Source organism: Rhipicephalus microplus, chromosome 2 (assembly GCF_043290135.1).
Source record: "Rhipicephalus microplus isolate Deutch F79 chromosome 2, USDA_Rmic, whole genome shotgun sequence".
Taxonomy (NCBI): Eukaryota; Metazoa; Arthropoda; class Arachnida; order Ixodida; family Ixodidae; genus Rhipicephalus; species Rhipicephalus microplus.
Genome location: NC_134701.1, coordinates 258,823,182 through 258,837,523, shown reverse-complemented (window position 1 = coordinate 258,837,523; position 14,342 = coordinate 258,823,182). Strand labels below are relative to the sequence as shown.

General features: G+C 43.9%; 1 protein-coding gene across 1 annotated transcript in view; it reads left to right on the top strand.

The window, feature by feature from the left end:
- SREBP (Sterol regulatory element binding protein) overlaps nucleotides 1–14,342 on the top strand; it is a 58,805-nt gene that overhangs the window by 11,445 nt on the left and 33,018 nt on the right. Inside the window, exons 3-6 of the mRNA XM_037421079.2 lie at nucleotides 1,005–1,256; nucleotides 4,410–4,600; nucleotides 6,310–6,442; nucleotides 14,105–14,228. Of these exons, the coding sequence (XP_037276976.2) occupies nucleotides 1,005–1,256; nucleotides 4,410–4,600; nucleotides 6,310–6,442; nucleotides 14,105–14,228 (700 nt within the window). The remainder of the gene's footprint in view (nucleotides 1–1,004; nucleotides 1,257–4,409; nucleotides 4,601–6,309; nucleotides 6,443–14,104; nucleotides 14,229–14,342) is intronic.

Genomic DNA, 14,342 nt, shown 5'->3' with positions numbered 1-14,342 from the left:
TCTTTGGATGCTTTTTTTTTTTTTCTCGTTGACCTCGAGGCATCTCTCCGGCGCTTCGTCTCGAATTTGGCGGCGCGCCCTTTTTGAGCGCTCGTTTTGTGACACTGGCATCCAACCGAACTTCATATGTTGGTACCAAAAAGAATGGAATTGCCACGTTCTTTCAATTTTGTTTCAATTTTTAAAGATATTTTGCTGGTTTGTTGTTTCATGACCAACATACTGATCTTTCTTTATTGTATGCAATATATGCCATTTGAACTATTTGACTTGAAGCTATTTGACCAAAATATTATTCGCTTCGAACGTAAAATTTACTCTTCGTACAATCCTCGTCACAAGGCATACATGGTGGTTGCATGAAAATGTAGTAATGTTACTTACAATGCATCAGTTATTTACAGAAATGTGCAAAAGAAGACTGAAATATTATACATAGTAAGAGGAAATATATTTGATACATCAAAAGAAATAAATATATTCAAGGGTTGCAAGAAAGCAATATCATTGGCTCTGATAAGTGACCATGAAAAAAAAATCCTACTTCACTCGTACGTCATTTAACAAAGTTGAATCTTGCACGACAATAAGTTTGTTCTGTCCAAAAATTTGTTATAGAAGTATATTCTTAACACTGTGTCTGCTGGAAGACTATCATTCATATACTTTGTTAAAACAGATAATTCGTTATATCTGGGTTCGTTATATCGAGGTCGGAGTGTACATAATTACAAAACACATCAGAATTCCCTCTGGTGAAGAACCTCAATACTGGTACCTCAATATTTGTTTAAAATGTGTGGCAGATCATACTGTAATGATCGTAGGTTATACTAATTTCAAAAGCATGGAATATACCATATATCATTGTTTCTTGTATTTGCAAAAATTACTTTTGTTGTCAAAGACTCGCCAGACAAAAGAAAAAAAAAAATGTGCTATGCCTTGGAATTTTTGTGTTGCAATTGTTGGGTGCCGCAGATGGCGTTTTTTCTCCGGCCCAGGTGTGCATCCCAGCAGCGGCAGTAGCGAGCAATGCTGCACCTGCCACTGCTGCGACAGCCAGCGCCCCCCGACAACAGCCGCAGAAAGTTACATTGGTGCGGCCCTTCTCGCAACAGGCGGTGGCTCCGCGAGTGGCCACGCTGCAGCCAAACCCGATGCCATCAGTCGCGGAGCTGCTCGCTGCACTGAAGGAACAGCAGACACAGCAACAGCAGCGCATCAGCCGCCTCTCCCAGCTGCCCACGCAAAAGGTGCCTGATCGTATCCACTATGCACCCACGTCACTAGTCTGGAAGCATTTGGTAGCACCATAGTGTTCCCTGATAATAACTAGAAGGGACTCTGGCTCTTCCATCATTCAGCAACCATGGGAATGATGGGTAGTACATGGATTTGCCTAGTCTTCGGGCCTGCGGACTGCGAACGCACTTGTGGCTTTGTTTATTGTTGTGTTTTGGCTTTGTTTCGAATAAAATAATCGTTTCGAACGTCGTGACCCTATTTGAATTGGTGAACTTAGGAGCTTACAGTGGTGAAGCGTGACCCCTGAACATTTGCTGATGTTTGTTTTGTGACAAAGCAGCTTCAGGCCACACAGAGCCAAACGGAGCCACTACTATGTAGACTAGGTGAATCAATGTGCTAACCATGATTTCCATGCTCGCTGAAGCGCCATGCGTTGCAGCTCCCATAGATATTGATGCCAGAGATCCCTCTAGTGTATATATAGGAATTTATATGGGTAGCACAGCAAGATAGTAGCTGCATTAGTTGAAATTTAGGGTTATAGTATTTGCTTAACAGTATGGCACGCTGGGCTAGTTGGTGTATAGCTACTTGAAAAGCGTCGCTCAGAACTACAAATGAGAAGACAAGAAGGGACAGAAAGAACGACAACTCGCACAACAAGATGATTGTTACAGCGCGAGAACAGAATGACGACAAAGGGACAAGAAGAAGACGAGCACTAACATCCAACTAGTTTTCTTCTAGTCCCTTTGTAGTCGTTCTGTTCTCGCGCTATAACAATCGTCATGCCATACCAACTAGCCAAAACTGCCACGCTTTTAAGTCGCACAACTAATTTGATTTTTTTGGAAGTGCTCGTAATATAAAGGCTTTTGAAGACACGTGCAAACCTACATCACTAACCACATGGGATCTGTGTAATCTGAGGTTTGCCTCAAACAACAACGTTTTACTACCACATGCACATACTAACTATGGCAAACATACTACCATATTTGCAGCTATCCAATTTTGGAATTCAGTACCAGTAAGCACTAAACAATTGTCATTAGCTGCTTTTAAAAAAAGAACTTAAACATCTTATCTCGCAATCATAACTCATCTTCATTTTTATATCTGCATTCGCTTACATTTACTGCTATTACTGTGTGCGTTATTTTCACATTTATTCCCCATGCACATTGGAGTTAATGTCATTTCGTTCCCGATTCTACTGCCATTTTTATTGTATGTTTCATTGTTTTCATAGTTATGCACAATTACTGAACATTGTTTTGTTACCATTTTTACTGGCATTTTTTATTGCATGTTTGCATTGTTTTTAATAATATCAATAATTACTTTATCGCTTTTTTGTTGCCATTTTGTTGTACTTATCTCTATGTCATTTTCTAACAGGAGGTCCCCTTTCAGCCTTGTGCTATGGGACCTCCTTCTGTATATACTAACCCTAATGCGTGTATATTTTTTGCGACAAATAAAGATTTGATTTGATTTGATTTGATGAGGAAACAGAGCGAGGCACGAAACGCAAGTCATAACCCAGGTATCTAGGAAACATCTAAACCAAACAAGTTGATTTCTTAACAAATAGTCCTGGAAACATGCGCAAGGCTCCGAACTTGGTTTACAGTGCAACACCAGAAACGCAAAACAAGAAACCAGAAACAAGGAAGGAGCTAAAGAGAAAGAGAAGACGGCGCTGACTCTCAATTGATTTTTATAGAAAATTGAATTGTGAAACATATATCCTCCTGAGTTCCAGCTATGGGGATTTGTCCAAAATATTGGACATGAAATACCCCATCACTACAAAGAACTCAGCATGTTTTCTTCCTCAAAAACCACTTGTCCAATATTTTGGACATCTACTGGCGCCCTCCATGAAGTTTTGTCAAAATTGCGCCAGGAGATTGCGAAACAAAGAAGAAAACATGGTGGCGTTCAACAGGGCAATCTTCTAGAAGTTAAACGGCGAAAGTTAAGGTCCACTTTTCTGTTGGTTTTTTATTATTTGTTACATTTTGAATAATAGCTTGCAGTTATTCCGGAATTTGTCACAATTTTCTTCAGTAACCTTGCTTTGCGTTGCTTCAGGCCCACTACTTAACGCTTTAATTAAGTTTCAGCATCCAATTAGTTGGACATCACGCCATACCAAAAGCGCAAACATCACGGAAATAATAAGCTTCACTTTTTATCTTCGTCATCTACACACCCAGTTGTGAAAGTTTCAGGAAATTCCGTGGACCAAAATCCAACCCGGAAGCCAGGAGGATATATAGCAAGTCTACAAAACTGTGACATGCGCAAGACACAGCAAACACTCTGGCAGCGTGGTCATACATGCATACAAATCAAGATCGACACAAGTAATCGAAGTCCTTCTCATGCAGAAAAACGGATGCTTCACTGATACAGCTCTTGTTTCTAACCGATATATTATAAGCCCCAGCAATTTTCATAGTTAATTGCATGTTTAAAAATTGACGGTGGTTTTGTTAATGATAGGACGACACCCAAGGACAACACCCACATGACCTGAAGTGAACCGGCAGATGAAGTTGCGCAACCCCTTGAAGTGAAAGCTCATGCTCTTTCAAGCCGAACATTGACACAACGCTTCGTTTGTCCTAGGCACTTTCCACCACATGATAATGTAATGATGCCATACACAACGCCTTTAACACAGGCGATGTAGTTGCTCTTGTGATTAATCGTGCATTTGCCTCACAAATTGCTAACTTTCAACAAGATATTGCAAGTTAGAAAGAAGAGAGCGACATGAACAATTAAGTACACTTAAGAAACATCCAAGCCCCAAAAATTTTGCCTAGCTATGCGGTGTCATGTTATCTGCTGTGGAAACCGTGCTACAGCTGGGTGATATGTCATCTATTTAATTTGAAATATTCTGCATTTTTCTCTCTCTGCTATTTCAGTCGGACATGTATTTCACTAGAGCTCAGAATAGCGTCAGGCAATGATTTGGATGAAAAAAAGGAAAACAAAAAGATAAGTTCCTGGTTGCTGGAGGCACTTTTAAGTGATTTATACAACTGCAATGCTTTCTTTTTGGGCTAGTAAGTTTACCGGACCTCCATTTTATATTTGTCCTTTTCAACAGTCAGGCATATCTCCATCTAACTGTGCAGGTGCAGCAGATGCTGTTGCAGCAGTTGGTGAAGGATAACAGCTGTGCCACCAATGCAACTGGCAGCATCCTTGCCTACACACCGTTGTCACCAACGCCTGTGGTTGCAACCAGTCCTCAAGGAGCTCCCCTGTTGGCTGCCACATCAGCTGCTGGGATTCCCCTCGTCTTGGAAGCTGACAAGTTGAGCAGGTGTGTGTCTTTGCCTTCACATTGTACTTGAAGAAGGAGGTGCAACCATGAATCAAGCAATGGAAGGGGAACTGACGGCCACCATTTTTCGTAGCGCGTATTTCTCTGAAAGGAAGTTTCTTAGTTGACGAAAAGTTCATGCTGGTCTGGGGATAGGTCACTGGACCAGTGCTATTCTAGGGCAGTCTCTCTACCAACCGGGCTAACCTGGAAACTAACTAGCATTGCTAGCCTGCTGGTTAGCTCAATTGGTAGACCAACCAGGGTGTGCGTTGGTGCTACGAAAACAGGTAATAATCAATTTCGTTTAACTATTACACCACCTTGTGAAATTTCACAGGTGGTGGTAGGTCATGTAGGGTGTTTCAAGAAATGTGTTCAATATTCTTAAAAAACCAGGAAAAGGCGCTATTTGCTCGCTGTCTTCACATTTCCCTTTTCTGTAGCGGCAGGCATCTTAAGAGGGTTGAAGACATCGTTTAAAACACTAAATGGGAATGTTCAATTAATGAACTTTTTAATCAGTGGAGTTAAGTCAGTTAAGTCAAATGTGAGAACTGAAATCGTTCATGCGAAGAACCCATTTTCACTTTGAGATTTCGGGAAAGTGGCCTGTAGTAATGACTGCGAATTAACGAAATTCTCCTAAATTCTGCAGTGTAGAAGAAGAACATCACAACGTCAGTGTAGAAGAATATCTCAAATTTTGAAGGCTCAAAATCTTCGACGTCAGATTTTTTGGATTTTCTGCCCAAATTTCGGGTCTGAAACAGCATTATTTAAGGCCCCACCTCTGCCACATCTATCATCTTTATGTTGGATTAGCGTGTTTTGGAGTCTATTCATTTGCAACCATAGCGGCGGTTGAAAGGCAGCTTTGCCGCAATACGAAAATGTGATGAGGTGAAGCATTTGGAAAATTCGATGGGGTTCCTTTGAATTGAATGACTGCATGTGTCTGTAAAGTTCTTCTATAGTGGAGCCTTAAAGGCAGCTTTTTCATTGTATGAGAGTGCAATAAGTTGAGGCGTACTGAAAATCAGAAAGAGCCCTTTTCCAATTGGACGTTGACTGTACTTGTCTTTGGAAAGTTCAAATAATAAAATTTCAGTGCGAATAGAATCGAATAGCAAACACTATTAGAAAAATATTTAAATTGGTAATATTTGCACACCCCTACTCTATTATCTTCACTTAACACTGTTACCCGCTGCCCAGTTCGTATGATCTATTCCTGCAGTCCTGTGAATATGTTTCATAAGGCATTTGATAGCTATTCTTACCAGACCTTTTAACTGCTGTGCATTGTGCTTTTACATGGTGTAGTGAATTGGTGGTGGTTGTGGTGCTATGGCAGCTTTGTTAGTGGGGAGGGGTGGGCAAATGTTGAGGCTTGCCTGTTTATTTTTTAGTGGTGAGCTAAGTTAATTTTAACACCTTTTCACAGCAGCATTTCCTAGCCTCTCTTTTACATAGAAATGTTTGAAGTCACTAAACCAGTCCATCTATTGGCTGCATTTGCAAATGTAACAAGACCTGGATGGGCAGGCATCATTGCTATAGAAAGCTAGTCAGGTTATAAAGACGTAGCACGGAAGACTTGCTTTGTTTGTTGCACCATGAATTGACCAAGGCTCTTTACTACGTAATAAGCATACTTTTGAAGCAGAATTGTCATTCAAGCATATTTTCTTTTGTTCACATAACAGGGTGGTGACAGTGAAGCCTCCAAACAAGGGAGAAAAACGCAATGCCCACAACGCGATTGAGCGCCGCTACAGAAGCAGCATCAACGACAAGATTGTGGAGCTGAAGAACATGGTGGTTGGGCCCGAAGCCAAGGTAACGATGAAGCATGCGAAATGCCTATTTGAGCACCAGGGCTGGGCAGTATACAAAATAAATGTTTTAGATACTATATTACAGTCGAATACATTTACAGTGAAACCCTAATAATACGTACCTGCCGGAGATGGCGGCATAACTGCGCACTAAGCATACTACGCATTAACCACCAGCTACAAATTGGCATCTTCCGACATGCATCATCGCCGCCAACAAAAGTAGAAACGCAATGCCGCAGAAAATATTGTCCAAAGTGCCCACCACAAAACCATTTCTTTCTTTTTGCCTAGATACAGAAAAGTTTCTGAATCTCGAATAACCGCCCCATAGCACGCGATCGAGACGCCGTTGAGCATTTCGAAACCACCGCGGGATCCGGGATATGCAACGTGGTACAGCAATAGAACCATGGAGGAAGGAAACAACTTTCCTTCCTGCGTGGACAGAATGGACACAATCGGCTACCCATGATGCAACTGTTTCACGGTCTGCTTTTAAGCAAAAATCTGATGCAGTTTTTTTTTAAAACACTGTACAGTCGCAGAGAGCCAAATCGTTTACTGCATGGCTAGTTGCGTGCAGCGCTTCGCTCACTCTGCGCACACCGTGACTGCCGATCCGCTTGCTGCACAGATTTGGCGAGTAGCCTGCTGGGTCAACGCGGCGCCGAAGAGCTTTCCGCAAGCAATGTGTTCTCCGCGATGCTCTAGCAGTCCTGGCAGCAAACGGAGGGGCATTTCGGCTGTCACTAAGTAAAAGTGTGCAACATGGTAACAACATTGCCACGCACGCTGTACGGTGCGCGTGTTGGCATAATACAGCAAGGTTTCGCGGTGCCCGCGATCCACAAGGCTAAACTCCGTGACAGCGAGCTGCTTGCATTTCTGTGAAACGGTGCACACTTGAACACGGTCCCGTAAAACGAAGCGGTAGCGATCGGCGGCCCAGCGCGTTCAGGTAGCCACCCAATAAAAGCGTGCAGTAGGCCTAAAGAGATGCTAGGCCACATGCGTGCCTGAGGCATGGTCTGAGGAGATAAACACGGATGCTTACTGTGTTAAGGCTTTTCGCCGGCGATAAGTTATAGCGGCATGTTTGTCGGTGGTCGCCACCTCGTATTCGTTCTACGAATGCAATGGTCTGCGAATGCATCGGTCTCTATGAGACTCTGTCGGGGATTCGTCGCAACTACGTTTTAACCGTTAGTACGCTTAAGGGGGGACGTGCCTTTCGGAACGAACTTTCTTGTTTCTGGTTAGATCTTGATGAAAATTGGCACAGAGACTAAAAGTGACCTCATAATGCTTCCATAAAAATTTCAAGATGATATCATGAAAACTTTCTGAGAAACAAATAATTTCATTACTGGACCTCGTGGAGCGGCTGGAGAGTTTAAAAAATGACATAGAAAGTTTGTAAACACTGTGTGCAGTGGTGAATGTATGCTCTAGGGGGCTGCGTTTTCAAAATAATTTTTTTGCAACACTAAAATTTGTAGTTCATGTTTTCTCCACTGATACTTCAATGAGCACATTTGCACTACAAACAAGAAACCCTACCAAAAATTTTTAAAAGCCTAAATTTTAAAAATAAAAACGCAGCCCCCTGAAGCACAGTTCAAGGAGCATTACAAAAAAAAACAGAATCAAAATATGTCAAGTAGTTGCGAAGATATCTGCTCCACGAGCTGAGCAACATGCCAAAAAAACAATATTGAGAAAACGAGGTTCAAAGTCTTGAGTCACGGTTTACATGCCTAATAGGCACCAGGGTTGTATTCCCTAGTGTCCTTTGCACTGCGGTCCTTAGTGTCCGAATCGTGCTACTGGTGGTGCTGGTCGACGGCCTCGCATCCTCGCGCGAAGTACTTGGCTGGGCATCCGCGATGAATACATCCTCGCGCGAAGTGCTAGGCTTAGCATCCGCGATGTCTGCAGCCTGCGCGGAACGACGAACGGATGTTTCCTCAGACAGCACAAAGCACTGCTCTACAGGCATATGAACAGTTTCGTCGATGCTCGCGGACGATGCCCCGTGCATGCTTGTGCTCGACTGCGAGTCCTCGTCGTGCCGCACGCCATCGTCGCTGCTTGCAGAAGTTGCCGGACTGAATTTCTTTTTCACGATCGGCGGCTTCGGCTTACGAGCACCAAATCGCTGCGCAGTCTTGCGTTTCTTCTTGAACGATCGCCGGTCCATGATCGCATGCAGGAACTGATTTCAAAACTGCAATGCGCCAAACAGGATAACAACGTTTTTCTCCTTTCACGAGCGCCGGTCTTATCGCAGCGCGATGCGATCTCGAAACCACGTCGCGGCGAGTTGAAACCAAATGCAGTAAGCGGCCCGTCAGCGCTGTCAGCGCGTAGGGCAGACGACATTTGCGCCGATTGCTACAAGCGACCGCACGAAACCACGCCGCGACGAGTTGAAGTTGAAAACAAATGCAGTAAGCGGCCCGTCAGCGCGTAGAGCAGACGACATTTGCGCCGATTGCTACAAGCGACCGCACGGGCGACCAATGCGGAGCCGCCGTACAGTCACATGACGCGCGTCGCCAATCGGAAACTGTTGTGATACCTTTACACTTTGGCTTGCTGTGGGCTTGCTCTTGCCTGGTTCAGCCGGCCGAGGCGGCAAATTTGAAACGGAAGAATCGCGCTATCCATAGAGACAAAGATGGCGGCGCTAGGTTACGTGGTTGCGGAGATATCGCGGTTCGAAAAACGCCATTTTTTCGCAATTTCCGTGAAATTCATCGCCACCCTAGCTTCGATAAAAATTTTTTACGTCATTTCTACGCTGTTTTCAGGGACGAAACTTCGAAATTAGATAGAAAAGGGGTCACAGAATGTGAAAATGAGATTTTCAGAAAATCGATTTTTTGGCCAAATTTCGCGATGCCAAAGCCGCGTCCCCCCTTAAATTGGGTACGCACTTACGAGGTTTGGCTGTATAACAAACTTGAAAGAGCCGCGATAAGGTTTCGTTATATCAGTAGTTCGTTGTATATGGAATCGCCCTTGATAAAGCACCGCCAGAAGTCGGGATCTTTGATTGGCCAGTCTCTGTTGGTATATTGTGGCATCGGCGAGTTGAGCTTTACAGTGAACTTTTGTAGGATTAAAAGTTAGCACTTCTTGCATTCGAAGGCATCGTTCAGTTAGTCGTCAGCAGTCGAGACGCAGAGAACGATGTCGGAAAAGTTTGCCTTGTGAAAGCTGATCGCAAGTTTTATTCCTGCCTCCTATTTCTCATTTGCCTTACTGCTTTTCAGCCAGTGAAGAAACGCCTGGAAAATTAGCTCGGAGTGTCTGAAATCTGTGCACTTACTGGGGTCTATATCTTTGTTGCAAATAAACTGCATCGGGGCACGCACCTTTCACACGCTCTAGAATACCTGTTTTACCTTCTTTCATCGCTTTGTATGTGCCATATTTTGTTACGACCCTCTCGGAAGTGTTCATTGTAGGGCTGTACAAATAGTAAAATTTTGGTTGTGGAGCGAACTTGAATATTTAGATGGGAGTGTGAATGAGATATCAGTATGGAAGTCTTGCTTTTGGCTAAGATGATGAAGTGCTGTAGGGGTGGTGTTTCATAGTTGTCTTATCAAGAATGAAGTAATGCACCGGCCGAATTCTATTTATGTACATGATTTGGTGCAGCTGCAGTGTTGCCGACATCACTTAACTTGTGAAAGAAAAAGACAGTGTTTCTTCCTCTTTCAACTTCTTTGGAATTCCTAATGATGTGGCAGGTGAGGCTGTGCTTTATTCTAGTCTGGACTTTGTAGCGTACATTGGGCGCCAGTGTAGTGTGGCCCCACGTTGGGCGGCAGTGTAGTGTACATGTACCCCGAAGGAGTACGGCCACTAGCGGGGGTTCGGTCTTAGCGAGCCACAGGGCTGCGCTCGCCATCGCCTCACTTCACTAATGCTGCTGCACACCTGTGTTCGGACAGCCAAGTTGCTTAGCGCAACGCGGTAAATACACAGTACTGCTCATAAACAATTCGCAACACTTTATTGCCTGCGGCAACAGCGAAAATGCAGTTCAGCGCTCGTTGCAAAAAGCTGCGGGAAAGCAAACAGGGCTTATCCATGCCACGGGCGAAAGTACAACACAAAGGTGCCGTGAGCATGCTCTGTGGGCAAAAGGGTTCACAGTGATTCACCGCGGGGGTAAATGGGCGCTCGGGACTATGCTGCCCGCTCTCACGATCAGTGACAACAGGGCCTGATCGCTTGAGTGAAGTCAAACTCCACTCGCGTTGGCTTCGAGAGGTACAGGTCAGCGTAGTGCGACCAGGCGCAAACGCACCACACTGCTCTTTGGCCTAGTGTTTGGAAAGGGCAACGAAAGGTATGCGTTCGCCGTGGGCACAAAGCACCTTTGGCGAGCCCGAGCGAGCTCCAAACAAAGGGAGCCAACAGACGGAAAGGAAAAGCCGTGCTCATCCTTCAATGTCCTAAAATGTTCTCTCACTCCCGCCTGGCGCGCGCAAAATGCTCGAGCACAGCGCAACCATTGACATCTGGTGCGATCCGGGGCCAGGTCAGAGGGTCAATGTCGCTCCCGCTCTCCCAGCAACGACGGACTGCGGAGAAGGGGATAGTCATAATAGGACATGAGAATGACAAAAATAGTCGAAAAAGCCCGCGCAGTGGTGGTGGGCTAGCCTCAATTTCCACATCTTTCAGATCTGCCTAATAAACATCAATAGATAAAAACATCTTAAATTCAGCATGCTTAAAATCTTTAGAGTCTGATTTTTCAGGTTTTCTGCCGCATTTTCATGTTCGAAACAGCATTTGAGCCCCCATCTCTATGTTTGAATCGGCGTTTTCTAAAGCCAGTACATTGCGCCCGTACCAGAGCTTGAAAGGCAAGTATCTTTGCAGCAATATGAGAGTCGTATGAGTGACGCATCTTTTGAAAAATTTGACGGGGCCATTCTCAATCTGGGGTTGACTGTATTTGTCTTCGGGAAGCTCGAATAGTAAGATTTCAGTGCAAATTAAATTGAATAGCAAGCACTATTTGAAAAATAGTAGAAATTTCAGATATTTGCACACCCATAATTTATTATAAAAGTAGGAGGCTTTGGAAAATGTTTGCTCTAAGCGCACACAGTTTCAGTTTTCAGTATAAAAAAGTTCTTGCATCAAAGCATGGTCATTGTAGCCGATAAATTGTTATAAGTGGGTTTGACTGTATACCAGTGCCACATGACTCTTTCAATTGCAATTGGGGCTGATCAGTGTCGAGCTTCTTGATTGCGATGACAAGTTGGTTGCTGCTACGTGGTGCAGCCTAATCCATATAGAGTGGGGCAGAGAACTGCCAAATTGCAATCGGGAAGCGTGGTTACGATGAGCAGATTGCAATAGTCCTAGCCTCAATCGGGCCTGATCACGATTAATTAAAAGAGGTCATCTAGCCGCACCTGATCTGGATCGAGCCTAATCTGAATCAGTTCTGACTGCAATACAAAATGCCGGGTTGACACCGGTATTAGGTACTATCTCGGATACTCTTAGGCTGTCGTGTCTCTGTGTAGTGATATGTCACGCAGGTACATTTGTATTTTCAATACATGAAATAATGTATTGAATAGGCTTGTGCGAATAATGAGTTTTCGGTTCGAAGCAAATTTGAAGCGAAAAATGATTTCAGCTGAATAATTTCAAATCAAAATTGAATAGTATGTATATTTCATATTATTAACAAAAATGGGTGTGTTTGTCAGGATTATTTAACTAACCTGCTCAATATTTTTTTAAAAATTGAAACAAGGCCTGTGCAAATGCCATTTTTTTTTAAATCAAGGGAGGTAAAAACAGCTTTAAACAGCAGCAGGATAAGTTTTCCGGTAAAATGTTAGTGATGGCCTGTAAAATATGTTATGTTTTAAAATTTGCTATACTTAGAGCATATAAGTCAATATATTGAGCTTTCAAACTGAAAAAGAAAAGTATCAATGTGAGGGTGATATCTTCATTTAACCTTGGGGTGGTGCTTTTCTGCAGTGTGGATTTCTTCTGGATACGTGTTTTCAAGGCTTAGCATTACTCTTTCAAAACCACTTCTACAAAAAGTTACATACGATAGTGTTAACTATATGTCTGTACAGATGCTTTCATGGCTTATCATCCCTCCGCTGCAGTGAAACCACCTTTACAGGTTGCAACATGTGGACTAGTATGCACTTATTCGTTCGTCTGGAATAATTTGAAATTTTCAATAATTTAAATTTGATTAAAAAATAGTGTTTTTCCATTCCATTCTATTCGAAGTGAATTTGAACCTTTCGTTATTCATTCGAATATTTGCTCAAGCCTAGTGTTGAAGTATCTCAGGGTACAATTGAAAACTATCACATTGGATACAATTATTGTCGTAGTAGCTTGCATGTGTATCCATTGTACTTCTTGCCTAAGTATCTTGTTTCATATCGTAATACATGTTCAGAGTACCGTATTTAGTCGATTCTACCGCGCCCTCGGTTGTAACGCGCACCCGGTTTCCACAACGAAAAAAAAAAAAAAAAAGCAAGACATCGATTGCAACGCGCACCCATTTTTCTCGTTGGCCCGCACGATCACACCACCCGAAAAAACTACTCCTTTCGGGAGTGTCTTTCATTTAAATATGAGGTACGGGGAAAGCTTGTGCCCATCTGACTTGTAACAGAGCATTGCCGTCACTGTAGTTTTACCGTGGACCGCTGTCAGTACGCGAACTTGCTTTGCCCCCTTCTTTTCGACGGTTGTGGTGCCAGGCATGTCGAAGTAAAGAGGCGTCTGATCAGCATTCCCGATTTGCCCAAGCATGTAGCCATTGTTGTGCCGCAAGCTTAGGACGAACCTCCGAAAACTGTGAAGGTTTTCATCGTACTCCTCCGGAAACTTTTCGCATATGCTCGTTCGCCTTCGGAGGGAAAAGCCTTTCCTCTTCATAAAGTTAGTTAGCCAGCACCTGCTCACTTTAAACTGGCTCCACATTAGCCCTTTTTCTAAGGCTAACTGCATAGCCCGCACTTGGAGCAGTTCTGTCGTCACGGGTCGCTGTGCCGCTCGCTGCTCAAGCACATACTCACCGAGCAGCTCATCAATTTGCGGAAACCGACCCTGCTGTGGTCCACTGAAGCCTTTGCGTGAAGCTTTGCTGTCGACAATATTCTGCTTTTGTTTCCGCCAGTCCCGCACGCACGTTTCGGGAACTCTGAACGACCGCGATGTGGCCCGATTTCCGTCCGTTTCTGCACACGCGATGACTTTTTTTTTAAAAGCGGCATCATGGTGCACTAGAGTTTTTGGAGTCGGCCCTTCCATGCCGTCGATGCTAATGCACTACGAGATGACGAACTCCTCAGCACACGTACGAAGTGCCGCTCATGGGAAACACATAGGCAGAAATGGCCGACGCTCGTAGGGGGCGGCCATTTTGGAAATGCCGATGGCAATAGAATGACCGCATACATTTTTTTCGTACTCGATTCTAACGCGCACGTGATTTATGAACTCGCTTAACCTCAAAAAAGATGCGCGTTAGATTCGAGTAATTACGGTATATTTGCCCAGCCTATAGAGTGCTACCTCTTCCCAGTGAAAAAATCACGCCTTGTTGCTGAACTAATTTTGGTTCCTTTTGCAGTTAAACAAGTCAGCTGTACTGAGGAAGGCCATAGACTATTTGCGCTTCCTACAGAATGCTAACGCCAAGCTCAAGCAGGAAAACATTATGCTCAAGCTGGCTGTCCAACAGACGGGTGCGAATGGTAAGTACAGTGGCAATTCGTTCCTGCACTCGTCGTCAGGCACAATACGGTTCGTTGGCAACTTTCTCATCTGCGGACTTAAGGAAATTTGTTTACGTAAGTTTCTGTGAGTTT